The sequence below is a fragment of the Ictalurus furcatus genome, chromosome 3 (genome assembly GCF_023375685.1).
Source record: "Ictalurus furcatus strain D&B chromosome 3, Billie_1.0, whole genome shotgun sequence".
Classification (NCBI taxonomy): domain Eukaryota; kingdom Metazoa; phylum Chordata; class Actinopteri; order Siluriformes; family Ictaluridae; genus Ictalurus; species Ictalurus furcatus.
In genome coordinates this window covers 1,799,736-1,826,376 of record NC_071257.1, presented here as the reverse complement: position 1 = coordinate 1,826,376, position 26,641 = coordinate 1,799,736, and the positions used below count along the sequence as shown (strand labels likewise).

Sequence of the window (26,641 nt, the reverse complement as noted above, 5' to 3'; positions counted from 1 at the left end):
TTGAAAACTTTCCTCTCATCACGCTCCAGTACAATTTCCGGCACGTTTCCTTTGGATAAATAAATAAATAAATATTGCACCTCTTATTTGTACCTGAATTCATACTTGTTTGGAACACATCAGACTGAATCTACTGACCGATTCATAGTAAACCATTCCTTTTATGGTTCAGCCGAAGAGTAAGAGCAGCATGGGAAGAAGTGTCTGGAGTGCAGTAATGGTTACGCATCGATTTTGCTTGCGGTCTGACAAGAGCTGAGTCAATTTGGCATCTTGTAAAAGCTCCATAAAAGAAACCTCAGAATAAGTCTGTAAATGGGTGTTAGTTTAGAAATGGCAATGATATATCGCAAGATTTGTATCCGTATGCATATATTACAAATCTGACCTTTTTGTGTTCTCTGTTTTCTGACGTTAATTTCCATTTTCCTTATATGGTAATGTTTCCTGTTTTTGGTTTCCATTGTCACAAGTTAGGTACTGGTCAGTCTTTTGAATCAAACTCAAAAGATGTTTATAGTGTTTATACCACAGCGCTGTTCATTTCCCAATTCTGATTGGTCAGAAGGTGTTGATGAATTTTCTCGAACAGAATCACAGGTTCGTATTAACGCGCTCGTTCTAATACTGTACATTATCGTTTCCATGGCAGCAGTTCATTCGCAGGTACTTGTATGGTGGAAGTAATAAATAAAAAAAATATATTTTATGTGTTGCTATTTAACAAAGAAAGACAAATAATGGTTGATGCAGTGATGTTTATTTATCTTTTTGAACTTAGTTTTCCACCATGCACTAAATCTTTAGGACAAGAGTCTTTACGCTTGGACAAGCTGCGTTTTTTGTTGTTGTTGTTGTTATTGTTGTTGTGTTTTTTTTTCCTGTAGATTGTTACCTATAGATTGAATTTGTCTGTCCCAAGCAAGAAGGTAATGAAAAACACCGAGTAAACTCTCAAGGTGAAACGAAACACAGTGTTGTCTAGTAATTGAACGTTCCATTCATTACAGTTCAGGATGCGGTAAATAAAAGCGTGAAATTTAGATATTGAGAAAATGGAGTGTTTATGTTTTACATGGTGCGGTATTTAAAGACCGGAACTTAAACTGTTTTTGGGGGGGGTTTTTTTGTTTTGTTTTTTTCTGCCATACCTGCTCTAAGATATTTGATCTGACCCACCGAGTCAACGGTTCGTACATCAATATTTAGTGTTCAGTGAACTAGGAGATTACATTATGGAGAGTTTCGATTGCCAGGGCAATGTTTTGTGAAATGAAAGCATAAAATCGAAGTGATATTGGTTCTCAGAAGGGAGGTGCTGGCTGGAAGACAGGGGCATGTGTCTAGAACGTAGGAGATCTTTTTGTTTTTTATCGCCTTGGGTAAAAGCATCTGCTAAATGTATGAATGTAGATGTAGAGGTGTAATGCTGCACTGGTACTAATGAGTGTTCAAGGTGCGATATTTTTTTTTTTTGTTATCGATCAGTTTGGATTAATTAACAGAAAGTTGGTGGGAAAACTGATTTTGCAAGAAAAGCTCTAATGCAAAAATGCTCCAGGATGGAAGAAAAGCACCATATGGCCACATATTTGCCCTTGAAGCCAACGTAATCTGTAACCATGAATGGAAAACACGAGCAGAGAGCTGATTGGTGTTTCTGGTATTACCAACAGATGCCTCCACACCTATGTAGTGACCCGAGTTCAGGCTCGAGGATGCAGGCCGTCACATACCATCACATCAGCAGCTCACACCAGAAGGTATTCGAGCAGGGGGCGGTGTGTACTTCTCTACGTGGTCAGCTGAGAATGTATGTATTCTCCAGTGGATTGGAGAGCTACCTGTTTGTTTGTTTGTTTTTCTGCAATAGAGTACATCCAGTTTTATTTTACTTTGAGGGTTTCACCTTGTGCAATGTAAAAGCTAAAGTTTTCTAGAGGTTTATTGAGGAATACACAGCTTTTTCGAAGTCATGTTGAGAAGAATGCCTTCTAAACATGTGAAAAATCCTAGAGAGAGAGAGAGAGAGAGAGAGAGAGATGTACCATAGACACCCAAACCTAACTAAAAAGGGACTCGGTGTGAAACGTGTCATGTGGATTTGCGGACTTAACACCGTTTTAATCCCTATACACCTGCAGTTTATCTGATCTACCGCATCAATGTTTAAATACCGCCAACTGACTCTCTGTGTGTGCCAAACTCCCTTAAGCCTCTTAACAATCAGAAAGCCTAATAAGAAAAGATAGCAAGTCTGATTATTTCTCTCTATCTGTTTCTTCCTTTTGATGGTTTATGAGACGGTGAGCATTGTGTAATGTTTCATAGAGGAAATTAGACACATTTCACATGTCCGCCTTTTTTTTTTTTCTTCCTCAAGAGATTATGTATTAGTACATATTTAAAATAGTGCATTCCATCGTGTTGTATACAGACATTGCATGTTAACTCGAGTAAACACGTGACATCGTGAGAATAACGTGATGAATAAAACCACGTGGTGAAACTGACCCAGAAGTGACCATATATTTTAGCGATAGAGACCTCTTGTGGAGTGGGGATTGGAATGAGACATCGAGACAGGGGACCATGCACTCTAGATATGGTTATATTCAGAAATGGCTCCATGTATTTATATATAATAACAAAAAAAAAATTTGCTCTTCGTGTTTTGTATTTACTTTTGTATTGTAGTAGTCACAAAAGATCACTCTGGATCCCATGATCTATGAAGAATTCATTATCGGGGCCGCAACGTCTTCCAACAGACTTTATAATGATATCATGTGGTGTCTGGATCTCAGCCGTTCTGTCACAACAATGACAAGTCAAATTTCACACTGCCGGGAGGTAAGACTGTTCTGTACTCGCTGTTACTGCCCAAGGGATAGTGCTGAGGCGTAGGTCTTTAAATAAATGATTTTCTCATGGGAGAGCACAGTCTGTTCTGCACAGTTTATCTTCAGGCTTTAATCAATTGCATACGAGAGGGAGGAGGAAGAAGTGTGAGCAGATTGCAGTTCGGAGTTCGCTTGAGTTCAGTTCAGTTAGCAAACTTACAGCTTTACTTCGAATATGGCACTAGTCATATTGTATACTAAGGGCAAGTTTTACTACTGCCATAGGTTCCGACCCAGGTAAGCAAAAAAAAATCACACACACAGAAGCAGGCGACTATATGAGATCACACCAAACTCACATTAAAAATATGCAAGTTCACGCATGTTGCTTGAGATCAGATTGAACATCTAAAGCTTGTTAAATTGGGAGAGAGCCTTACATGCTTCATAATAATATACAGTAGAGCCTATAGTGTAAGGCATACAGGCAGCTGATTCATTCCTGATTTGGTGTCCCAAGTCCATTAACGCTCCATTTGGTTTCCTTCAAGTCTACCTGCTTTTACTTACTTTTTGTTTGTTTGTTTGTTTGTTTTGAGATGCATTTCTGCTCACCACGGTTGTAAAGAGTGCGTATTTCAGTTATTGTAGCCTTCCGGTCGGCTCGAGCCAGTCTGGTCATTCCCTTCATGTACGTTTGGAGGTGGTAGCTTAGTGGTTAAAATGTTGGACAAGTGGTCAGAAGGTTGTGAGTTCAAATCCCAGTGCTGCTGGGCCCTTATCCTTCAACTGCTCGTTTGTGTAAATTGAGATAAATGTAAGCCACTGTGGATAAGGGATAAGGTTGTCCGACAAATACTTTATACATAGTTGCCAAGAACGATCAGTACTGATAGGTGTTGGTTTTGATACTTGGCACGTTTCCCCCTTTCAAGTTTACACATGTCCCTCATTGCATAACATAATTTAAAAATCCAGGTAGGTTCTCTCAGTTGAAGTGAAATTGATGAAAGGGACAACAAGCTAAATGCATTTCTCTGTGTGTTTAGTGTTTGCTTTTGCTGTGGGACATGAAGGCAAGGCTTTTTTCTTAAATATGCATAATGATACAATATTCATGTAATCAGTACTAATTGTACTCAATTTACATGCTAGAATAATCTTTCAGGGGAAAATAATTTGCGACATTCCAACAGAAAATTTGAAACTATAGCACTGGATCATATTTAATGAAATGGTTTATCTTGAATGATTTCTATGTTCAGTTATTTAGTTGTTGCACACCAAAAGACATTCTGAACAATTCCATTATGCTTCTGTACATGTGTGGATCCATGCATGGTTTGGTCTTAATCCAGGTCTCCATGTCCACGGCCGTGAGCATCTTCAGGTGATGGGAGCAGACCAAGCTGTCTTTGCCTACAAGGGTGAAGAGGTCATCCTGAACTGTTCTCTAGATGGACAAGTACCAGCCAGTAAGATAGAAGAAGTGAGCTGGAAAAGGACAGACGGAGACCAAAATGTCCTTGTCCTGCTTTATCAAAATAATGTTACCATCCCCGAGTCCTCACATGAGAGTTACTGGGATAGAGTTGAGCTCTTTTCTTCTGAAATCTCCAAAGGGAACTTTTCCCTAAAGCTGATGGATGTACAGATGGAAGATAAAGGAGAATTCATATGTGAGGTCCATGCTATGAACACGTCAGCACGTACCACTGTGGTTCTGGCTGGTGTAGGTAATATACCTGTCTAAAATCATTACTGAATTGATTCTACATGTGTCAGAATTTCTACAGAATATGAAAGGAAGTGTGAATAGGTCACGTTAAGCAAGTAATTTTCAGTCTGGATTTAAAAAATATATATGTGTATACATATATAAGAATAGAAGAAAAGCATGTTCCACCTGCTGAGCTGGAGTGAGCCTCAGAATGAATTCTGTACTACTTGAGGAGATCAGTAAGATACACCAGACTAAAACCATTCAGATCTTGAAACCGTTAACTGCCACCAAGGACCCTCCTAGCTCCCTGCGATTTTTTCCCCGGTGAGTTTCCCCTTACGTACAATTGTAAGTTCACTTCTATTTATTCTATTACCTGGATATACCCCCAACATTCTGTACAGTGCATTACCCCTTGCATAGCTGTCCATAGCAGTTAAATCAACTTCCTTGTCTGTGTGAGCACACTTGACAATAAAGCTCACTGTGATTCCGGATAACGTGCTCTGAATATTTTTCCCTGACGGAGCTTTAAATAGAAAGACGGCGAGTCAGTAACAAATCTAAACCCCTGTACATTTCTGTTCAATCTGCCCCGTGACTGTATTTACCTCTCGGGGCGTTTAGCCATCAGTGAGCTCATTTGTGTATTAGCACCTCCGGCCATGGTGATGATGATGGTGCTCTCTCTACAACGGCACGTTTTCGAAGGAAAACCTTTTGGTATGTACGTATCATAACCGGGACAGGGATTCATTATAAACTGAAAATCTGTCGGAATTCTACACACGTATGATATATTTATTTTACAGGTGTGGAAATTGCTCTGTCATCTCTTATTGTGACAATATACAGCCTGGGTGTAATTAGCATTTTTATTCTTTTCGCTCGTACATTCAAAGGATTTGTTAAAAGAGGTAAGTACCTACACCAACCTATTAAACGCTTGTTAGTCGTATTTAATAAGAAATATGCGTTTTTACACATTTATTTCATTAGAAGTAAATTGTTGAATGTACATAGAGTTTGCTGGTCTCGGTTTATTATTTGAAAAATGACTGGTTAGCATTTAATAATCGTGTTTGTTTTTTTTTTACCCCCTTTAATTTCAGGATGGATGATTCTGTTTGAAGGTGTCATGTTTATATTTGCATGGTTAGTATTGATTTGTTTATTGCGTTGCTACCAAAGACCGAGACAAGAACGCAGCTCACACTGTCGGAAAAAAGGATGTAAGTATGAGAACGTTTCGTCACATCTTGTGTCTTTTTCAATCCACGCACACTTAGATTTACCGTTGTTTAGATCTTATGAAACATGGCGTATTTAAACAAAAGGAAATTCGAGTTGTTGTAGTCATTCTAATGGTTTTCAGGGCTTGCATTTAATCAGCTTCACTGTCATTTGTAGATAATAATAATTCTTTTTGTAATGATTTTTTAACCTTTTTTTTTTTACAGATTTATTCTGCGGGGTCGTTGTTGCGTTTCTAATCACCGTGCATGGCATAGTGTACTTTAGTTGTATATACATCATGACGGAACACAAAGGTACAAAATAATCCCAATTTGTCATTTGTAAATCGTAAACAGACGGATATAGAAAAAGTCGGGAGGTTTTACAGAGTAAGGTGATTTTACTTTCTGCTTCGTGTTACAACAGATATACAGCTTAAAAAATAATAATAATAATAATAAATTAACATCAGCTTCAGCATCAGTTTTACCATTTCAATGCACCTTATTTATTTCGTGTGAAATGCATGTGATTTTTCTCTATGGTGTGCGAAAATGAATTAGTAATTGTTCTTTGTACAGGATACTTCTTTACACAGTTGAACTGCATTCACATTAACTATTTAGTAGTTCATACCTATATAATAGCCAGTAGTATTTATCCCCTGAGCTGGTATAATATGCTAACTATTACCAATTAGCTGCCTTGTTTTTCCACCCATCGGCAACGATGAATCGATAAATAAATAAATAAATAAATAAATAGTTAGATATGTTGAGCGGTGAGATTGGTAAAATATGATGCTGGAAAGTTCGGTTTTCAAAGGTCTTGTTACACAAAGCAGAAAAATAGGTGTTTTTTAAATTTTTTTTAATTAAAAAACACCTTTGTTTAATTAACAAACATTAATTAATTATGCATTGGAAAACCCACAGTTTAAAGACCGAACAAATGAAAATGAGACAAACTGAGTAATACATTTGAATGCTGTTACAGAGCGTGCCGGATATCTGGCTCTCACGCCACTGATCCACGTTTTGGCGGCGACGTGTTTGTTCAAACATCCGAAACGTTTACCTGGTGAGTCTGATCGTTATATGTTTTACTTACCATATGGAATTTTATAGTGTTCTCTACTGTGAGCGTCCATTTGCAGGAGGTTTACCAGCATCAGAGTTGGGTGTCAACGCGTTACTGTGATCTAACGACTTTTCTGATAATGTAACGCAGTAACATTAACAGTGTAATGCGGTAATACAACGCAGAAATTGAATGCATTACATTATAAATTAATGTCATTTGATTACAGTTACTGATGTAAAAAAAAAATTGTTACTTGCGTTACAAATTTATTGTTAAGACAGCTATATTAAGTAAAATGCGTTTTTAAAATAAATCAGGTTTTGCCCCAGTAAAACCAGTAATGGGGGTTGAAACTGGAAGAGTAACATCCTGTGAGGCTGAGCAGGAAAACAAGGCGTCTAAATGTCTATATGAGCTCCAGTTTACGTGAACATGATATGAGCAGGGAATAAGGAATGATAATGTACTCTGTATGGCACTGTAGCAGCTAAACCCATACAATGATTGCTTAGCTGTTCCTCCCCTTGGCTAGCGACACCAAACTAGCCCAGTTAGAAAAGTTTGATATTTTATCAGCCTGGTAGTCCGACGAACAGTGACGACACCCGAGGCAAGTTTTAATGTTAAAGCCAACTTTTTCTGATCATGTCATACATTGACGCGCGCTAAAATTACTGAAAGAACTACGAGTTTCACTTTGTAGCGTATTTTTGTAGGTTTGAGAGGTTTTGAAAGTAACGTGAACTTAAAGTCATTAGTAATCTGATGACATTTTACATGCCGTAATCAGATTACAATTTTAAAGTAGTAACTATTCATCGGTGATGGATGACTTTTTTTTTTTTTTTTTTGGCGTAACTTACCCAACACCGATTAAAAAATGAATGGACATGTCCACGACTCATAGTGAATAAGCACTTAAGCCAAGGTGAAAATCCAGAGAGTGATCAGAGAACGAAGCAAGGGTCAAACATGATAATCGCAGTATTACTAAAACCAGGGTACAAGTCCAACGGTTAATCAGAGAGGCAAGGGTCAAACATGAAAAAGCAAGTACTAGGCAGCAGCTCAGAACAATTGGCAAGACTTCGCAATGATACTAACAAGCTATGCGTTTTAATTCCCGGAAATGAGCTTGACCAACAAGAAAGTGCCTCTAGGAGTTTGAGGGAGGGTGTCCACTGGTGGCATGGTACTGAAATGTCCTGGGCAGATCAGAATTATTATTGTTGTGGATAAAAATGACATGAAATAAACACGAGGGAGACCTAGTATGAGTACTATGTAATTTTATTGAAAATTCACAGGACTGGTGGGTGTGTAATCCTGAGGAGAGCGGTAGGGGGAAGAAAATGGGGTGCGTCCTGGGGACATGGGATAGCCAGCAAGGGTGAAATAAGGAGAATACTGAGAGTACGGCGGACTGCCAGGTGAGAAGAGGGAAGAACGGTCAGGGCCCAGATCAGAGAAGGCGATATCATCCTCAGACTGAAAGCTGGAGGGAGGGTCAGGCAGAGGGTCTGTCTGTGCAGAGGCGTCAATACACACATTCGCGGGGTGGATTCTGTATCTGAGAGGTGGGGGGAACCCCGCATTTCCATTTCCAGAGGGGGTGCGAAGAACGGCAAGTAACACAGCGATGTCAGCTGTGAGATGCGCGATCTGATAGGGAGAGTTCAGATCCAAATCCAGCCCCTCCAATAAAGGAAAGAAGGAAAAATGACGGGCACCTAGACACACAGAAGCGGTATTAGGCGGATATTGATGAATCGGATTCACATTTTAAGATTAACACACACTGGTTTATTAGTCACAGAGAAAGAGAGTTAAGGAAACGCACACACACAGCTAACACACACACAGTCAAGGACGGGCGTGCAGACATAACACACACACACACACACACACACTCTCTGTCTCTCCCTCTCTCTCACACACACACACCCAAAGGCCCCAGCGCACACACACATAACATTCTAACTTTATAAGAACAATAAAAAGGAGTATTAGGATTATTATAAGGATAATATGAGGAGTAGTAGGATATGTAGGATATTAGAAGATTATGTGAGTATTTGCTTCCATGTTGAATTTTAAGTGTCTTTGGGTAATAGGCTAAATTTGGGCCGGCGTTATCCTATTTGTAATGATGTCATTATTTTAGTATGTTCTGTTTGTTTTTGAATCAGCAAAATAGTCATAACTCATAAGTGTGTTCTGAATTACAGGTTATTTTCACATTATGGTCTACATGTTTGGAGCTGTAGGCCTCAGTGCTGTAAATGCAATCGCTCTCACCACAGAACTGATCCTGAAAGCAGGTACTGAACAGTAGGATTTCATGATAAATTATACATACATTAAAAAAAAAAGAAAAAAAAAGAAAAAAAAAGAAAATTTCTGGGGAAAAAAACAGCTGATGTTTAATGTTGGTTTATGCTAATATAGGTATCACGTAGCCCTATAGGAACAAATCCCTCGTCGTTCATATGAAATCCAACAACAATTCTCACAAGCTTGAATCCCTACAAATTTTAAACGAGATCAGCTTTCCAGTTCATTCATGTTTGTACTTGATATACAGTAAGATGTGAGATCTAACCGCAGTACTGGATTCTAGGGAACGGAGCACGGACTATCGGAGATCTACGAGTGATTGTTTTATCTCTGGAAACGGTGTTTATTTCTGCTTGGCTCGCTTTGCAAATCTACAACGCCTGTGAGTACTGTCCAAAGCCATCGGTTATAATAAAAGCGACATGCCATGACCGTTGCAATTCCATAACGATTCCTAATACATCATTCGCATTAAAAAGAGATGAATAAGGGATAATGTTATATTACAGTGATTGTGCAATTTTGCGCAAGAAATGAAAAGTAATGGATAAAAAGCTTTTCTTACAATTTCACTGGTTAAAATGTTGACGAAAACTCAACTGGAGTTTAGAATTCAGACAGATTTGTCGGAAATTGTTGTCTATCTAATGATGTTCTGTATATGATACAGGGATGAGACTGAGAGACAGGTAAGCTCTTTTTTTTTTTTTCTTTTTTAACTTATATAGAATTTTTCATTTTAAAAAGCCGAACGGCGGCCCTTTCCAGAAATTCACGTTCCGGTTATTGTTTTAAACAGGCGGTTTTGAAGATAAGAAAGTAACAGCGCCTGAGGTATGAACCATAAAATGTCATTTGTTTGCATTCAGAAGTCTGTTGTTTTTGATTTCATTTGATTTAACTGGAAATGGTTTGTGTTGAGTCAAATGTATTTATTGTCTTGCCTTGTGTAACAACAAAAATTCTGAATAAGTCTTACATTTTAGGCTCATTTATCATTTTTGATGCCCACGGATAACATGCCAATGTTTATTTAGCTAGCTATTTTTTTATTATTATTATAAAATATAGCCAGACCATTCAGAGGTTTTTCCTGAGATGGAGGGTCTTTCAGCCGAGCCTTCCTGACTCGACCCCCCCCTTAGCGGATCAGGTTTATCGTCAAAAATCGACAAGCTTTCAGCTGTTTGCGATGAACAAATCAAACAAAAGCGATTGAAATCATTCAACACGACGAACGCTTCAAGCGGTTTCTGCAAGTTCAACTGAAAATGCAACTTATAATGATTTCTCCAGTTTCAGGCATCTTTAGTACGTAGCAGAGCACCCTTTGGCTGTTATGACCTGCTGTAAACGTCATGCAGAGCTTCTGGCAAAGTTCCTGAGGAATCTTACCCCATTCCTTATGAGCAGCCCATGCACAAGGTGTTCTTGTGCTGGAACACATGAAATACCTGGACGGAGCAGACAAAGGAAGCCATCAATGGCTGCAAGCAGATTTCTGAGATTTCGGAGGTTGTGAAAAACCCTCGAGTAACTGACTGCAAAAGACCTGCAGCAAGACTATACGAATATAATATATACAAAATATACAGCAGATCACAAACGCTACCAGATATGTGCCTTGTGAAGAGACTGTTACCAAATTCAAGTCTATACAACAGATTTTCACCAGTAATCAGTGGACAACTCTAACAGAGACATTTCTAAATGCGTTTACATTTACCCTTCTTTGAGGACTGATGGTTAATTAGCAAATGTTTGTCGTTAATACTCAAATGTTCCTCTGCTCTGTCTTAATGAACATGTTAACAGTCTTTAATGGTCTAGAAATAAGGTAATATCATTCGATCGTAGCCGTTTAACCGACGCCATTCTGTTTTGCTTTCTCTTTTCAAATTGCTGCAATTTGATTTTTTTAAATGTCAAATTTTTGATTAGCCTAATCACTCTATATGTTAAGATGCTTTATTTTAAACCTGTAGATTATCTGCTTTTATGTCCTCCATCTCTTCCACTTTCGTTTTCCTTTCGAAACTGTCATAAAGCAGATTTATGGACTTCAAACCCTGAAGCCAATGTCTATTAGGAAAAAAAAATTACTTCACATTGTTATAAGGGTATTATTATTATTATTATTGGTAATTGTTTTATTGTTAATCATACCCATATTTCTAAAGGGTACTGGTGTTTGCCACACTACAACATGTTAAATGCTTTACTTAAATAATTAAACAACTTGTCATGTTTTAATATATAATATATATATATTGAGTGAGGAAAATAATCTCTGGCCAGGTGGTGCGATATGGCCCATCTTGGAGAATATTTACTGTTACCACCTTGAAGTTCCCCATCACAGTCCACCCAAAAAGTGTTTAATTCCTCTTATACCACAGACACTTGTTAATGATTGTGATTAGTTTATTGATCTAAAAATGACAGACCAAAAATAATACTGCTGAAATGATTGTTAACCCGGGAGAGCGCTAGACTGGGCTACCTTGATTTATCATTTTGTTTCTGGAAAAGAAGCTGATCGTAACGTTATTCGGCTGCAGATTACACCGTAAGCTTCTCACGGTAAGTGAGCTTGCATGCAACTCAAACAGCTTTCCATGAACCAGTCAGGTTTACGCCTGAAGTCCAAAGTCCTTATCGTACCACACCACCATCAAGTCCCCTGACTTGAACCCCGTAGAAAACCTGTGGGGTGAACTGAAGAGGAGAGTCGACCAGCGCGGACCTCGAGATGTGAAGGATCTGGAGAGATTCCGTATGGACTGATCCTGATAAATTGAGGCAGCTTCGTCGAGAGCTAACATTGCTAACATTAACACACCTTCACATCAGGCTGTATCACAGACAGTACGCATCACGATATGTAAAAAAATGGTAGTGTTTTCATATTCCAGGGTTTTTCTTCACTTAGTTGAATGAAATTATGGGGGGAAAAAAGTGAACTTTTCCATGATATTCGATATATTGGCTCCACAAGAACACTGTCTGACAGTTTGATTTAAGCACAATGTATCATTCAAAACGTAACGTTTTAGGCTGTAAATAAACTTTTAAAACTATGAAATCCATTAGAGGCCATTATACAACAGTTAATCCTGGTCCGCTAATTTGATTGGTCGAGCGCTTTATATTTCCTATAACCACACCGGGACCTTTTCCCCGTTTGTATCACCGTCAGCGGACATGGCGAACGATCATTTTTAGGAATATAGCTAGACTTAAAATACGAAAACTCATAAGATTAAAAGAAGATTAAAAGGAAGAAGGGAAGCCAATTTTACCCGAATGAACCCATTAACACGTTGACGCTAAGTAGGTGGAGAATGCAGATCTGAGGAACCTATTGAAGATGCTAAGCAAACGCTAGGCCCATGGTAAACCAGAGCAAAACAGGACAGAGGACTATTCCTCAAAATATGGAGAAACAAGGCAGACAAGGCAAAGATCATATGCAAAAAAAGAGTCAAGGTTTAAACAGCTCAGAACTTATTCAAATGAATAGGAAAATGGTGAGTTCCATGTCAGTGGCAGTCCTTCGTGTCATCCGTGTAGTCTGTTAAGAGGAAAAAGAAATGATAAACGAGGAAGAATGTTTTAAAGTCCGGGTTGGATCCCCGCGTCGGTGGCGTAGTGGTGCACTGTCCCTGGCTGGTGTAACAGTTCATTCATATGAATTCATTTTCAAATAACGTCAGGGTTCCATTTCATGTTTCTATGATATATATATATATGATTTAACTGTACTATTGGTTTCTAGGGTAAGGAGCATTTCACTGGAAACAGTGTTTGTTTCTGATTGGCTCGTTTTGCAGACCTACGACGCTTGTGAGTATTGTCAAGTGCGATTATTTATTTATTTATTTATTTATTTATTTAAAAAAATTTAGTCACGAAACAAAAAATCTATCACTAACTCACTGGTATCCCACGACAACAGGATTCGCTGCTGTGAATTCCTACAAATGTCTGAAATTCCGTTCTTTATCGGACTCAGGGAAAAGACTGAAAGTCAGGTAAGTTCATTTTTAGTTTTTAATAAATTATTCATTTCAGTAAATGCAAGTGTAAACACACGCTGATGCGATGGAAAGGATTAAGTAGAAAACGAGTGAGGATGTGATGAACCTGCCTGGAAACGCAGGGTTGGCTCAATTAATTCCCATAAGTGCAAATATAGTACTGTTCGACTCAGGACAGCTTTCATTTGCTGCTATTGTCAAGCACCTGTTTGATGGCGTACACAACAGCGCTTCATCTTTGTGCATTCGCTGAGAGTAGGCTAACGGTTGAGAGGTAGGAATTTGACCAAAAGGTGCTGCAAGCTTTTTATAATCGGACCAATCGGTGTGTGAGAAGGCGGGAATTACAGAGAGGGGTTAAAGCAACGCAAACACACGCTATAGACGTTGCACTATTATTAGACCGTGAGCACGTCACAATGAAGCTAAAGGCCGAATCCCGGACAGTTTCTCAAATTTAGATGCTTTTTTAAGGACTGAAAAAGGGGACGTGTCTGCGGAAAAAGAGGACGTACTGTCACACTAACAAAAGCATTTCAGAGAACGGTGTGTGTTCATTTCTACCACAAGTTGGTGCCTGTGCTAGGAACTCAAAACCTGAATCCACCGGAAGTGTGACTTGGTTTCAGTTTTCTTGTGGTGAATACTTCCTTGAGAGTATTGAAGCCTGTTTCAGTGCAGGTTATAAGTTGAACATTTCCTTTCAGATGGGATTATAACCTATACCTAAACTGGGGTTTGGACTACTGTACTGCTCATTTTACAGAAGGTCATCTTTCCAGACATGGTACATGACTAAACCCCATTACATTTCCACATCTTTAATCCAATCAGAATACTGTCCAGTACTGAGATTATTCAGGTAAACATTACAATAGTGATAGAGAAAGGGTTCAGGAATCATTATCAACTTGCAAAGAAATCTAAGTTCAAGTTCTTCCTTATGAAAACCACCACTTGTAGATGTCATGTGCAGCTTTGTACTCTCTGTGCCTTCCAATGTATTCACAGGCGTGACAGATATATGAGATGAACTCTTGATTCCAAAGGGTCAGATGCGGAGTCGCTCTCACGTGTTTTCTCCAATCGAAGTAGCGTCTGTAAGCTTCATCGTCTTTGTCCAGCTTGAGCAGATAATTAGCCAGCGCTTCGGCGTTAGGGAAGTCGTTAATGTGAATGAAGGAGTTACCCGGAGCAAAGTCTTCATAATTTTGTCTCGGCGGCCCCAAGACGACAGGGACGGTCCCGGCTGCAAGAGGACCGTTTAATTTCTCTGTGATGTAGTCCTTGTGGATGGAGTTCTCGAAAGAAAGGTAGAACTTACAGCTAGACATGGTGGGGAAGTAGTCTTCATCTCTCATGCGCGTTCCAGTCATGCTTCCAAAAATGCTCACAGTGATGTACTTCTTTAACTCGTTGTAGTAGCTCATCCTGGTCCCTATTCCGGTACTAGGGGCAAGGTTGGACACGAACCAGCAGAGGAGTTTGTCCTTCTTCGGGATCACAAAGTCCTCGTTTGGTTTTTTGCTGACGGTGAGTGGATATCTCACAGAAATGTCCGCATCCCGTCTGTAGCTCAGCGTGAGGTTAAAAAGGTTCTCCACGCCTGGGATCCTTGGCGTGTTGGTCGGCGATTCTACATGGAGCCAGATCCATTTTTGAAACGGTGGCCGGGGAGACGGCGGAAGGTTGGAGAGATCATGTTGGATAGCTTTGTGGAAAATGAGGACCGCGTCCGCTTGGTTGTAAAGGTTTCTGTCATCGGTCAAATGGCAGCCGTCGATGTTGTATATGGTCTTACAGTCTTGAAAGTTCCACCTGTAGTTTTCAGGCCAGAACCACAGCAGCAGGATGGGTTTTTCCTCCCCGGTCTGACCAGATTTGGTCGAAATGGGTTTCGAGAAGTTTACGCTCTTGTAAATTTCGGGCTGGAACGGGGGAACGTATTCAGGTGCGCATTTTGGTGAGTTATACTGTAAAAACAACAAACAAGTGAAGAGTCCTCCAAGCCAACTTGTTACTACCAGGCCAAGCTGTGGTAGTTTAGATGTGGTAAGCATCATCCCAGATCCCTGGGGGGAAAGGAAAAAAAAAAAGAGAGATTTTAGGAGGATAAGAAGGAGTACCAACAAACTATTGATTATTTCGGCACATATGCAGGGCAGGTAGAACAAAGCAAATATCACCATGTATACCACTTGTGATGTGATCAGTATCTATAATATAGATATTAAGTCGAAATTTGGACTAGCTCTCAAGTCGCTTCTTTTGCATTACCGTAATTTCCGGACTATAAGCCGCTACTTTTTTCACACGCTTTGAACACTGCGGCTTAAACAATGATGCGGCTAATTTATGGATTTTTACGGGCTAACGAGCTTCATGCCGCCAAAACATTTAGCCTCGTCACATCGGACCAATGAAATTACCGAACAGGTCACAGTGGACCAATGAAATTGTTATTAAATCAAATTAAATCAATTAAATCAAATGCACTCACACTAAATTCTTCAGATCAGTCATTTTGCGCTTCATGCACACCCCCTCATCATGGAAAACACACGAAGAAATGCATATGATGCAGCTTTCGAGTTAAAGGCGATCGATCTGGCCGTCGAAGAAGGAAATAGCATGCGAAGAGCAACTTTTGCTCAAGTCTGCCAGTGGATCCTAACAGCGTGGAGCAGTGTCAAAAAATCTACCATCACCAGCGGGTTTCGAAAGGCTGGACTGCTGCGTGATGAAGAGGACGGCACAAGCTCAAGGGCAAATTTGCCTCGAGACGTAAGTGACATCGAGAGCGACAACGAAAGAGAGACTGAGGAAGTGTGTGACGAAGTACCGGTAATTCTGAGGCTGTTCAATTCCGACACTGAAGAAGACGACTTTAGTGGTTTTAGTGCGCAGGAGGAAGATGAAGATCGCGATCAATGACTTTTCCTGGTAGGCAACTGTATATATATATTTTTTAACCAGCCGTGTTACAGGCACTGTTCGGAAAAAAGCATTTGCATACAGTACGTATTTAATTAAAAGTTTAAAAAAATCTTTGTGTAACATCTTTCTGTGTAAATATCTCATGTTACAACGTGGACACCTGCGGCTTATAGACAAGTGCGGTCTATATATGTACAAAAAATTTTTCTTTTTAAAGTTAGTGGCTGCGGCTTATATTCAGGTGCGCTCAATAGTCCGAAAATTACGGTATATTGAATGTTCTCTGACTTGGTTATAGTTTGCTTCTGGTGAAAGATGATAGGCATGAGCAAGCACTTCCTGGAGAGTATTGAATCCTGTTTCACTACAGGTTATAACTTGAACAACATGCTCATTCAGATGGGATTATAACCTATACTACCTGGGGTTTGTACTACTGCTCATGCTACAGAAGGTAATCTTTCCAGACACGGTACATGATTAAAACCCTAGAGGTAATCATTACATTTCCACACCTCCTACGTAAAGCTAGTCCAATCAGAATATTGTCCAGTACAGATATTATTAGTCACGGATCTTCCCCTTGCGCTGAGCGCTGGAGCGTTTAGCGTGTATTAACTGCCAAAAGCATTACAGTTCGAGCTTCCAGGTATTGGGATCCGTCCAATGGGAAACATTGACTGCTTACTTTTTGCATGTGTGTTTAGTTTTGATTTCTGTTTCGCTGCCATGTTTGCCGTGTAATTGTTTATTTCCTAAACGTCTTAGCTGTTCTTGTTTCTCACCGCGATTTCTTTCATTATTTAAACCTCTCATGTGTCTTTGTTCAAATGTGAAGTATTGCGTGTCTGTACCCTGCTTATAGCCTCGCCTTTCTCTATCCTTATCTTAATCTAGTTTATGTCGCATGCCGATCGCCTGACTCCTCGCTTGTTTTTTATTACCACGGTTATGTCTACGATTTTTATGTCTGCCTGTCTCTCTTCGATAAAGCTCTTAACTGCATATGCATCCGTTTCCAAACACATTATCAGACATTATTCAGGTCATGCGGTGCTGTCGAACGATTACAACAGCGGTAGGCGAAGGCAGAGAACTCCTTTATTTATTTAATGAATGTGTGTGGTGTTAGCGCAAAAAAAAAAAAAAAAAAACAATCCCAGAACAGGATTCTGCTCTCAGGGAAGTTCTAGAAAAATGGTGTGTCTGAGATTCTAGCCAGACATCGTGTAACTCCCTCAAGCGTAATTCTGTCTCTCCAGACCACATTTCTCCACAAGCTCTTCCAATACGATCCATCATTTCAAGCAAGGAAAATAAACGCGGCAGGAAACTCAGACACGTTATAAAGAAACGACGAACAGGAGAAGTTTACCTAGTACATAATCAGGTAATGTGGTTCTTTTGTGTGTGTGTGTGTGTGTGTGTGTGTATGGTATCTATAAACATTGAGGAAGTATCATAGAAAGGAAGCTTGTTGCGTTGTTGCTGTGATTAGACCTAACACATCACACAGAAGCAGAAGCGAATCATCACGCTATTGATTTTGTGGCGGAAGCAAGTGGAGAAATTCAGTGAAACCGTTTAATATGAACATAATCCAAAGACAAACCTGGAACTTAGAACCACTGGCAAAAAACACCACGGCTAGGAATGAACATACAACAAAGACCATAAATACAGCAATGGAGATAACGCTAAAGAAAGTCAAACATAAGACAAGGAGTGCAGTACAAACTCTGGCTAATATAAAGTACACAGAACTGCTGGAATGTGATTCAGGTGGTCATGTGACCATGATGCAATGAGGTCCAGTGGCTGCAGGGAACTGTAGTCCAGAGTTCCTTCTCTGATAGGAATTGACACAATGACTCAGAGTTTAATTCACTCAGTGAACATCAAATTCTTTGTAGTTACACATAAGGCACAGCATTCTTCGAAAGAAAGAAAAAAAAAAAAACCCCAAACAAACAATAACTTTCCACTCCCAACCAAACACTCAATATTAAACTACACACAGAAGCTAAAACCAAAATGATAGTTATGTTATGTGCGTTCTAAGCTGTCAGTCTGCTGTCTTCATTATTATTCCTATTCTTCTTATTATTATTCTCCCGTTTGTCCTAGTTCGTTTTCTTGCAAAAGTCCTGCACGTTCATGAGTTCCTGAGTTTTATTCAACCCGACACTGTCGACGTTTAGTCCTTCGGGAGTATTGTAGCAGGTGCGGTTTGAGCTTTTCGATCAAGATTAGCCTCTTTATCGCGGTGTAATAATAATCCAGTATAATCATAAAGTCATTCGTTATTATTAATATTACACTACTAAGAACAATCTTACATAGAAACCACGTACCAGCAGAATCTTCATGTTTAACCGTAGCAAATAAATAAATAATTTTCAGTGTGACATTGGTGCTTATAATGTTTGTTTTTTTTTTTTTTTTTTTGTATGTAGTAATAATTCCTGAGTATTTCCATTTTTAATAATATAATTTGTTGATAGTCTTAAATTTTAACTATTCATTATCATGCCCTGTGGTGTACTGTACGGCATTTATCACTAATAATAATGACCTGTGCATAAGTATTAATCAACTGTACTATTTATTAATGATTAAAAAATATATATGTATATTAAAAAATGACCATTGAGTGCTATATTTTTTTTTTTTTTAAATCTGTTCTATGTAAGTTGTAAGACAGTATAATTTATAGACGGTGTTTATACATTTATTGTTCTAATATATGAAAACAAAATTCCAAAGAATTGTTAGCGAATGTACGCAATTACAAATGGACAGCCGTGATCTAATTAATGTCCTTACTGTGAGTAAGATAATATTGTGATTAAGGTGTTTACATGAGTCGCTTTTAGAATACTCCTTTCATGTACCCGTTTTACATGTTTTAGAACATAATTAGATTAACAGCACACGTCATTACATCACCGCGCCACGCCGTCCGACGTCCCTGCAGAATTCCACGTATCGACATACAGTTGGTCTTCGTTATGATACCGTATATATAGTTTTTGGTGTTTTTATTTTTCATTTTTACGAACGCTTCCAGTGCGGTTAATTATCCGTCATGCTGTACGTGCTAATAGACGACTGCTCGAAGCTGTGGGGTGCGTCTCAAACCGCGTACTTACCTTCTATATAGTAGCCGAGATGCATGTATTTCTCCTACTAGTAGGCAAGTATGCAGTTTGAGACGCACCCGAACTCTCTTGTTTGCCGTAAAACGGTTGAGCGCTGACGTGCGTGTACGTGTCCTGTCGCAAAATGCAGTGAAACCTCTCACACGACGTTAATGGTGTGATTAAGGTGTTTACATGTCTGTAATGCACGTCGATAACGCGACTAAAATAGGAGTACTCCACGCGCCTTAATTCCATTTGTGTTTACTTCGAGTATGACTTTAACCGGATTAAGATAATTAAAAATTTCTGTTTACACGCTAGTTTTTTAATCAGAGTATCGTCTTAATCGGGTTAATAGTGGAGTATTGTTGTCCATGTAAACGTACTGAATTATAAAAGTAAATGTTCACTGACTACAATTAATATTTTAAAAAAAGAAAAAGAAAAACCTTATATCATTTTGTTCATTTCTTAAATTGTTTATAATTTTATTGTGTGATGTAATATGGAAACACTTAACTCCAACTTTTTTTTTCTCATCTGTATATATTTATACAGCAACTGTACTACGTATTAACGTTGTTGCTGTTTTGTTCACAAATGTTGTAATGGTTCCATTTAACATTACAAAAACAATCTTTTAAATAACTTAGAAATACACAGTGTGTATAATGAGGAATAATTTAACATTAGCTTAACTTATTGTATGTAGTGATGACATCCGTAATATTTTACCTATTTGTTAATAGCCCACCCTGTGGCATCGTAAAGTGACTCTTGAATCATAACATGATTACAAAGTATAGGGAATTACTTAATAGAGCTAGGGTTCGGGAATCATTATCAACTCGCAAAGAAATCTAAGCCCAGTCCCAATGATATATAATGATAAAGTGTTCAAGTTCTTCTTTATGAAAACCACCACTTGTAGATGTCATGTGCAGCTTTGTACTCTCTGTGCCTTCCAATGTATTCACAGGCGTGGCAGATATATATGATGAACTCTTGATTCCAATAGGTCAGATGCGGAGTCGCTCTCACGTGTTTTCTCCAATCGAAGTAGCGTTTGTAAGCTTCATCGTCTTTGTCCAGCTTGAGCAGATAATTAGCCAGCGCTTCGGCGTTAGGGAAGTCGTTAATGTGAATGAAGGAGTTACCCGGAGCAAAGTCTTCATAATTTTGTCTCGGCGGCCCCAAGACGACAGGGACGGTCCCGGCTGCAAGAGGACCGTTTAATTTCTCTGTGATGTAGTCCTTGTGGATGGAGTTCTCGAAAGAAAGGTAGAACTTACAGGTAGACATGGTGGGGAAGTAGTCTTCATCTCTCATGCGCGCTCCAGACATTCTTCCAAAAATGCTCACAGTGATGTACTTCTTTAACTCGTTGTAGTAGCTCATCCTGGTCCCTATTCCGGTACTAGGGGCAAGGTTGGACACGAACCAGCAGAGGAGTTTGTCCTTCTTCGGGATCACAAAGTCCTCGTTTGGTTTTTTGCTGACGGTGAGTGGATATCTCACAGAAATGTCCGCATCCCGTCTGTAGCTCAGCGTGAGGTTAAAAAGGTTCTCCACGCCTGGGATCCTTGGCGTGTTGGTCGGCGATTCTACATGGAGCCAGATCCATTTTTGAAACGGTGGCCGGGGAGACGGCGGAAGGTTGGAGAGATCATGTTTGATAGCTTTGTGGAAAATGAGGACCGCGTCCGCTTGGTTGTAAAGGTTTCTGTCATCGGTCAAATGGCAGCCGTCGATGTTGTATATGGTCTTACAGTCTTGAAAGTTCCACCTGTAGTTTTCAGGCCAGAACCACAGCAGCAGGATGGGTTTTTCCTCCTTGGGCTGACCAGATGTGGTCGAAATGGGTTTCGAGAAGTTTACGCTCTTGTTATTGTCGGGCTTGAACGGAGGAATGTATTGAGGTGCGCATTTTGGTGAGTTATACTGTAAAAACAACAAACAAGTTAAGAGTCCTCCAAGCCAACTTGTTACTACCAGGCCAAGCTGTGGTAGTTTAGATGTGGTAAGCATCATCCCAGATCCCTGGGGGGAAAAAAGAGAGACAGAAAATAATTATAAAACATTTATACCACAGTACTGTTGAGACTGAATTCTGATTGGTCAAAAGGTATTGAATAAGTTTCTAAACGTTGTAAAGGTTTATATTGTTGTAAATCTTTCAGAAGACAAGAGACTAGCCAAGAACCAGGTTGTAGAAACATAGGTAATTTATTAAGTGTGTACAAAAACTGAAATGAACAAAAAGAAGTGAGTGATATGTAGTAATGTGTAATATGTAATTGTAAGAATTGGAGTTGTGTCATGATTCCCCCCTTGAAGCAGCGTGTTCTAAGCGCGAATGCGCGAGCACCTGCTTTTCCATTGTTGACAGTAGTGACATCTGGACACGTGTGTTTTGTTCATGTTTCTGTCATGTCTCCTCCCTGTTCTGTCATTGGCTGGGATTTCACGTGTGTCTGTATTGCCCTCAACTGCTAGCGGTATAGACGCTGATCATGTCCACATATATACCGCGCGCCTCCCAGCACACGACGCGGAAGATTATCGTAGAGTTAGATTAGTTCGTTTAGTAGTCATAGTCACGTTCCATGTTTAGAGTTAGTTCACGCTGGATTATCCGCTCCCAGTTCCTCGTCATAGTTCATGTTTCTCGTTTTGTTTATCGACCCTGTTTTCCGTGACCACGACCTTGATTCATGTTTAACCCTGTGTACGCCTGTTTGCCGATCGCTTGACCTGTGCCTGTTTTGGATTACGTTTTCGGATCACGTTTTGGATTTGTCTGCCTGTCTCTCTTTTAAAATAAAAACTGTTCATACTGCACTTGCATCCGTCCTATCTCCGCTCCGTCACGATACATGACAAGTTGGCGCATCTTTGTACAAATCTCCCGGCCTTTTGATAAGCTGTAAAAGAACAAAAAGAGTGTTGTTTAGTTGTTAGCTACGAAATATGGACAAATGCATATTTTTGGCTTTAACGGCGAAATCGCGTTACAGAATCCCAAATTGTGTCATTTTGGAAATGTGACGTCCGCTCTCCCAATGAACAAAACGGCGCTGGTAAATCTATCTGACTTGCGAGTATTTATTTTCCTCCCTTTAGCACCTTACCGCCAATTTAGTTTGCACAACCTAATTAATTTAACCAACAGATAGTGGAAAACATTACAACCTACTGTAACCTCCAACCTCTCTTTGTGTCACGTTAACCTTGTGAAGAACTTTTGGCCTTGGTATTACTGAGCTAGCTAAGTTCCGTTAGCCACTGACTGTCCGCACCTGTTACCCGGCATTAACATTCACCGAATACAGGAAGAATCACGGCGCTAACCCATCCTCCTAATGCTAATTACTACAGCTTGCCTTGTCCAGAACACTTGCTAAATGTATTTAACGTTAACCCACTCTCTGTATTACGTCATGGCGAATAGCCGTAATGCTACGTTATCGTTATCTTTAAAAAAGGGAATGGGAATGTCTAACATTACCGCGAGCTGTATGCTAAAGTAATGTTATCAGCTCAAGTGAGCGTCTATGTTAGCATTCCTACTGTGATTGGTGACAGCATCCAGCAAGCTAACCCTAACTCAGGGCCTCAGAGAATTATAGAATAACCTCAGTCCATATTTCACAGCCAGTATAGACACATGACGCTAGTAGAGTAACGCCGACACTGAGGATGCAGTACATGAGATTCACTTTTGAAGCCGTAGCGATCTGTAAAGCTAATTATCACTCGCTGAGTTACTGTTTCACAATGAATACATTTTCGAGAGCTCCCTGCCTAAATATCACAAACTCGGCCAGGCGGTTTCAGCAGCATTAACGCTAAATAGTGATGAACGCTAACTTACCTGTGGTCGTTTGGTTTCCTCGTCTCAGGTCACAGTCAACGAACATTCACTTCGAGGCGAGTTCAGACTTGGATGATGATGTCAGCAGCGCAGTCCATTACGTGATTGGACAATAGTCTAACACGTGTCGTGTTGGTCACTCTTTTTTTTTTAACACAACGTGTGTTGAAATAGTAATAACACAAAAAGTGCGTACGATATTAACACATCGTTTACCTGAGCGTGTAGGGGAGTAGTTACATATGCACCTCACAAAACCGTTTCTATAGGTCAGACGTCCATTTAGGAATTAAAAACTCATGAGTTTTAGGATTATACGAAGGTGTATCAAGGAACCATTGATTATTTCGGCACACGTGCAAGGCAGATTGTACAAAGCAAATACCAACATGTATACCATTTGTGATGTGATCAGTATCTTTAATGGATTAGTTGAAATTTGGAATAACTATGGTGTGAAATGACCAGTTATTTTTTGCACAAAAAAAAAAAAAGCATCTAACGGCAAATCTAGCGACTTTTTGGACAAACCTTATCAACTTTCCAAATACTGGAAAGTTTTTTTCCAAAAACTGTCCTGAAAGCACAAGGTCTTGCTGTCCCACTGCACTTGCGCCTATCTCTGCAACTGCTCTGTTCAGTGAGTGTCTGAGAGCCAGAGATTTAACATTGTCATGGCTAACGAGACGCGCCCTTGATCCACATTTGTATCTTTCTTACGTGAATGTTTGTAGAACGCAAGACGAATGGAATTCAACTTGTTTTACATGTAAAATAGTCCACGTTAATACAGCCTAGTTCTCTCGTTCAAAGCAGTTAAAGAGTTCAGAAACATTTTATATCATTCGTGTTCCCATACCTGTCCGTTATATAGTTTTATAAAAGTTCTTTTAGAAAATCATAAAAGTTATTAAAAAAAAAAAAGTCATTTTAAAAAGTACAAAAAGCAAAAAAAAAATAAATCTACCTATCTATCTATCTATCAAAACAAATTATAGATTAGGTTATATATAGATAGATTATATATAGAATAGATAATCATTATACCTGGTTTCCTCTAATATTTGGGGCGGGGTGGTTAGTTACAAAAAGTTGAGAACCTCTGCTCTAAACAAAATACGTCTTATCTCGTGAAAAAAGAAAAACAGGCTTATGATACGGCTCAGGAATTAGGCGCCGTAGCCACTACATTACAATCACATTGGGTTATGATTTTGGGTTAGACAATGTTCGAGAGCAACAAGGCGACACTGGTGCTGTCGTAGGCCCTGAGTATTAATCAGAATGATCAGGTGAAAAGTAACTGGGTGAGTGCTGGGTTAGGATCCTGTCCTGGTATCAATATTGTAGAGAAATTTTGCAGATTTTAGTAGAATTCTGTGTCTCTTTCGCTTCCGTTATAACTGACAGTTGGCGCGCTTCTAAAAAAGTGTGGCGACACATCCTGTTAGCAGAAACCACAGCAGATCTGACTACTGAATACTATCTTCCAACGCTTGTATTCAATTATTAAATGTGCGTGTGTGGTACACGGGGTTGAAGAACGTGACCTTTCCGTGTTTAGGATATGTAGATGGATAATCAAGTCGGCTAGTGATTACTGATCGGACGGTTAAGCTTGCCGTTCAAGAAAAGGAGGAATTGTACAGTTTTTTTTTTTTTTTAGCTTGTTCATTTGATTATGTTCATTTTAGTTAACCCTCAAATCAACATGACACGAAAGCATTTTATTTTGATGACGGCCTTGGCGTTAACATTTTGTTACATTTACTGATTTGTAGTATTATTAGTATTATTATTATTATTTACGGATAATAATAAGTTCGAATTCATCGTAAGTCCCGTTATTTTTATTTGATCTAAATCTCTAATGCATTTCAGCTCAACTCTAAAATGGAGATTATACGCGTCAGACTTTGCTTGAAACGGTCACCATTAATCCACTCGTTTAATCTAACAAATCGAGCTAAAGTGTCACCGAAAGTGTGTGTGAGTGAAGGAAAGCTCCCTGATAGTCAAAAATGCCTCAAAACATGTCGAGTCCCGCAGAAACGTCTCCAAAATCTACTGCGTGAACGTTAATGTGAGAACCGAACTTCATAAGAAAGGCAGAGAACGTGTAGAATTGATTTAGAGATTATAAAATGGACTTAAATGGATTTACATGCAATGGCCCACTGTGTTCCTTTACACGGGGAGAAAAACTGAACTGATGTACAGAAATGTGTGTCACTCCACAAAAATAATATATATTTCATGCCTGACTTATTTTTAGACAGTAGCCTAATGATCATATTCTCTCTTATTACAGGCCAATATTCGATATTTCTAACTTCTAAATATTAGAAATAAACTCTGATGTATGCTGATTGAAAGAATTTCTTAGAATCGCACACCTCGGAAGTACCTGGACACCGTAGCGCTGTGGTTTTTTGTCTTATTATTAACGGTTGAGTGTAGCACACGTGCCAACAGGATCTTGTGCGTATTTAATATAGCTATAAACGGATAAAAAAAAGACATTGCTCTATGTTAATTAGGGTTGTAAGTGTTCCTTTCTGCGAGCGTAGCTTTCACCTCACTCATGATGCCACTTCCTTAAATACGTTTCATTCCTCATCTCAGTATAAATCTTAGTGAAGATTGACGTTTTTATAGTGTAGAACATATATAGAGAGCATATAGATTTCCACTGTACCTCTACGCAGTCCACTTGTTCAGTAACTCTCCTGCAGCCTGCTCCTGGCTGTTCTTCCTTCACGTGTCATTAAGTCCTGTCAGCTGATCCGAAATGCCGCTGGTTGACTTTTCTCTTCCTGTAGTTCATTTAACACATCTGCTGTTGAATGCCTAAGAGTCCTTTCCCTCTGTGAGATCAATAAGCAAATCCGGTCTCGATAGGCAAGTCCTTTTGAGCTGCAGCAATTGGTCGGTTCAACTCCACTTCTGAACACTGGGAAAATAGGTATTGCAGGAAATGAAGTCTCTTAGCTGAGTACACACTGTCTCTTTAATGTATATATTTACATACGTGTGCTGAATTTCTTCTGACACCTTAGCTTTCAGGCTGCAGTTTGTTTTTTAAGGCATAAATGGACGTTCTTGGGTTGTTTTTTTTTTTTCTTTTCATGTTGGGTCAGATATAAATGTAGAGGCGATAAGGACTGCAGCTTCAACTAGAGCTTAAAAAAAGAAACCCAACAATACAGTTACTTCTTCAATTTTCTTTCAAAACCTCAGATATGGTTTCCTTTTGCAGTTCTGTTTCCTTTATTCCTTGCAACGTTTATTCTCTGAAACACAGCCCTGTAGATGACGTAACAGACCTTACTGTAGTGTCTTCTGAATAATAATTAAACTTAACCTGGTTCAACACAGCACTGAGAATGTTTCAGAGATTGTTGTTGTTATTATTATTATTGTTG

At 39.3% G+C, this 26,641-nt stretch overlaps 3 protein-coding genes across 24 annotated transcripts; 1 reads left to right on the top strand and 2 right to left on the bottom strand.

Moving 5' to 3' along the window:
• The first annotated feature begins 2,853 nt into the window (after window positions 1–2,853).
• Window positions 2,854–10,812, top strand: LOC128605161 (uncharacterized). 10 transcript variants are annotated; one of them, XM_053620333.1, is made up of 12 exons: window positions 3,577–3,919; window positions 4,202–4,579; window positions 5,194–5,289; window positions 5,379–5,483; window positions 5,679–5,798; window positions 6,027–6,116; window positions 6,799–6,882; window positions 9,114–9,206; window positions 9,506–9,604; window positions 9,893–9,911; window positions 10,022–10,056; window positions 10,294–10,812. In XM_053620333.1, exons 1-11 carry the CDS (start codon window positions 3,871–3,873, stop codon window positions 10,029–10,031), a joined length of 1,143 nt encoding a protein of 380 aa, XP_053476308.1. In that variant the 5' UTR covers window positions 3,577–3,870; the 3' UTR covers window positions 10,032–10,056; window positions 10,294–10,812. The 10 variants fall into 10 exon arrangements, 6 of the variants coding, with proteins under 6 accessions (XP_053476309.1, XP_053476306.1, XP_053476308.1 ...); XM_053620332.1 differs by having other exon boundaries at window positions 3,580–3,919; window positions 10,519–10,812; XR_008385487.1 differs by having other exon boundaries at window positions 3,574–3,919; window positions 9,506–9,911; window positions 10,519–10,812.
• A 2,440-nt stretch (window positions 10,813–13,252) lies between these two features.
• Window positions 13,253–19,400, bottom strand: LOC128605160 (4-galactosyl-N-acetylglucosaminide 3-alpha-L-fucosyltransferase 9-like). Of its 2 annotated transcripts, none has more exons than XM_053620330.1 (2): window positions 19,352–19,400; window positions 13,253–15,334 (listed from the first exon to the last, which is right to left on the bottom strand). In XM_053620330.1, the coding sequence occupies exon 2, from the start codon at window positions 15,323–15,325 to the stop codon at window positions 14,204–14,206; it is 1,122 nt and encodes a 373-aa protein (XP_053476305.1). In that variant the 5' UTR covers window positions 15,326–15,334; window positions 19,352–19,400; the 3' UTR covers window positions 13,253–14,203. The 2 variants fall into 2 exon arrangements, with proteins under 2 accessions (XP_053476305.1, XP_053476303.1); XM_053620328.1 differs by lacking the exon at window positions 19,352–19,400 and adding an exon at window positions 19,144–19,274.
• On the bottom strand, window positions 17,770–26,049 carry LOC128605162 (4-galactosyl-N-acetylglucosaminide 3-alpha-L-fucosyltransferase 9). 12 transcript variants are annotated; one of them, XM_053620337.1, is made up of 5 exons: window positions 25,915–26,040; window positions 23,748–25,714; window positions 23,217–23,357; window positions 21,711–22,266; window positions 17,770–21,382 (listed from the first exon to the last, which is right to left on the bottom strand). In XM_053620337.1, exons 4-5 carry the CDS (start codon window positions 21,738–21,740, stop codon window positions 20,252–20,254), a joined length of 1,161 nt encoding a protein of 386 aa, XP_053476312.1. In that variant the 5' UTR covers window positions 21,741–22,266; window positions 23,217–23,357; window positions 23,748–25,714; window positions 25,915–26,040; the 3' UTR covers window positions 17,770–20,251. The 12 variants fall into 12 exon arrangements, with proteins under 12 accessions (XP_053476312.1, XP_053476320.1, XP_053476321.1 ...); XM_053620345.1 differs by having other exon boundaries at window positions 22,180–22,266; XM_053620346.1 differs by having other exon boundaries at window positions 22,189–22,266.
• Between the last annotated feature and the right edge of the window lie 592 nt (window positions 26,050–26,641).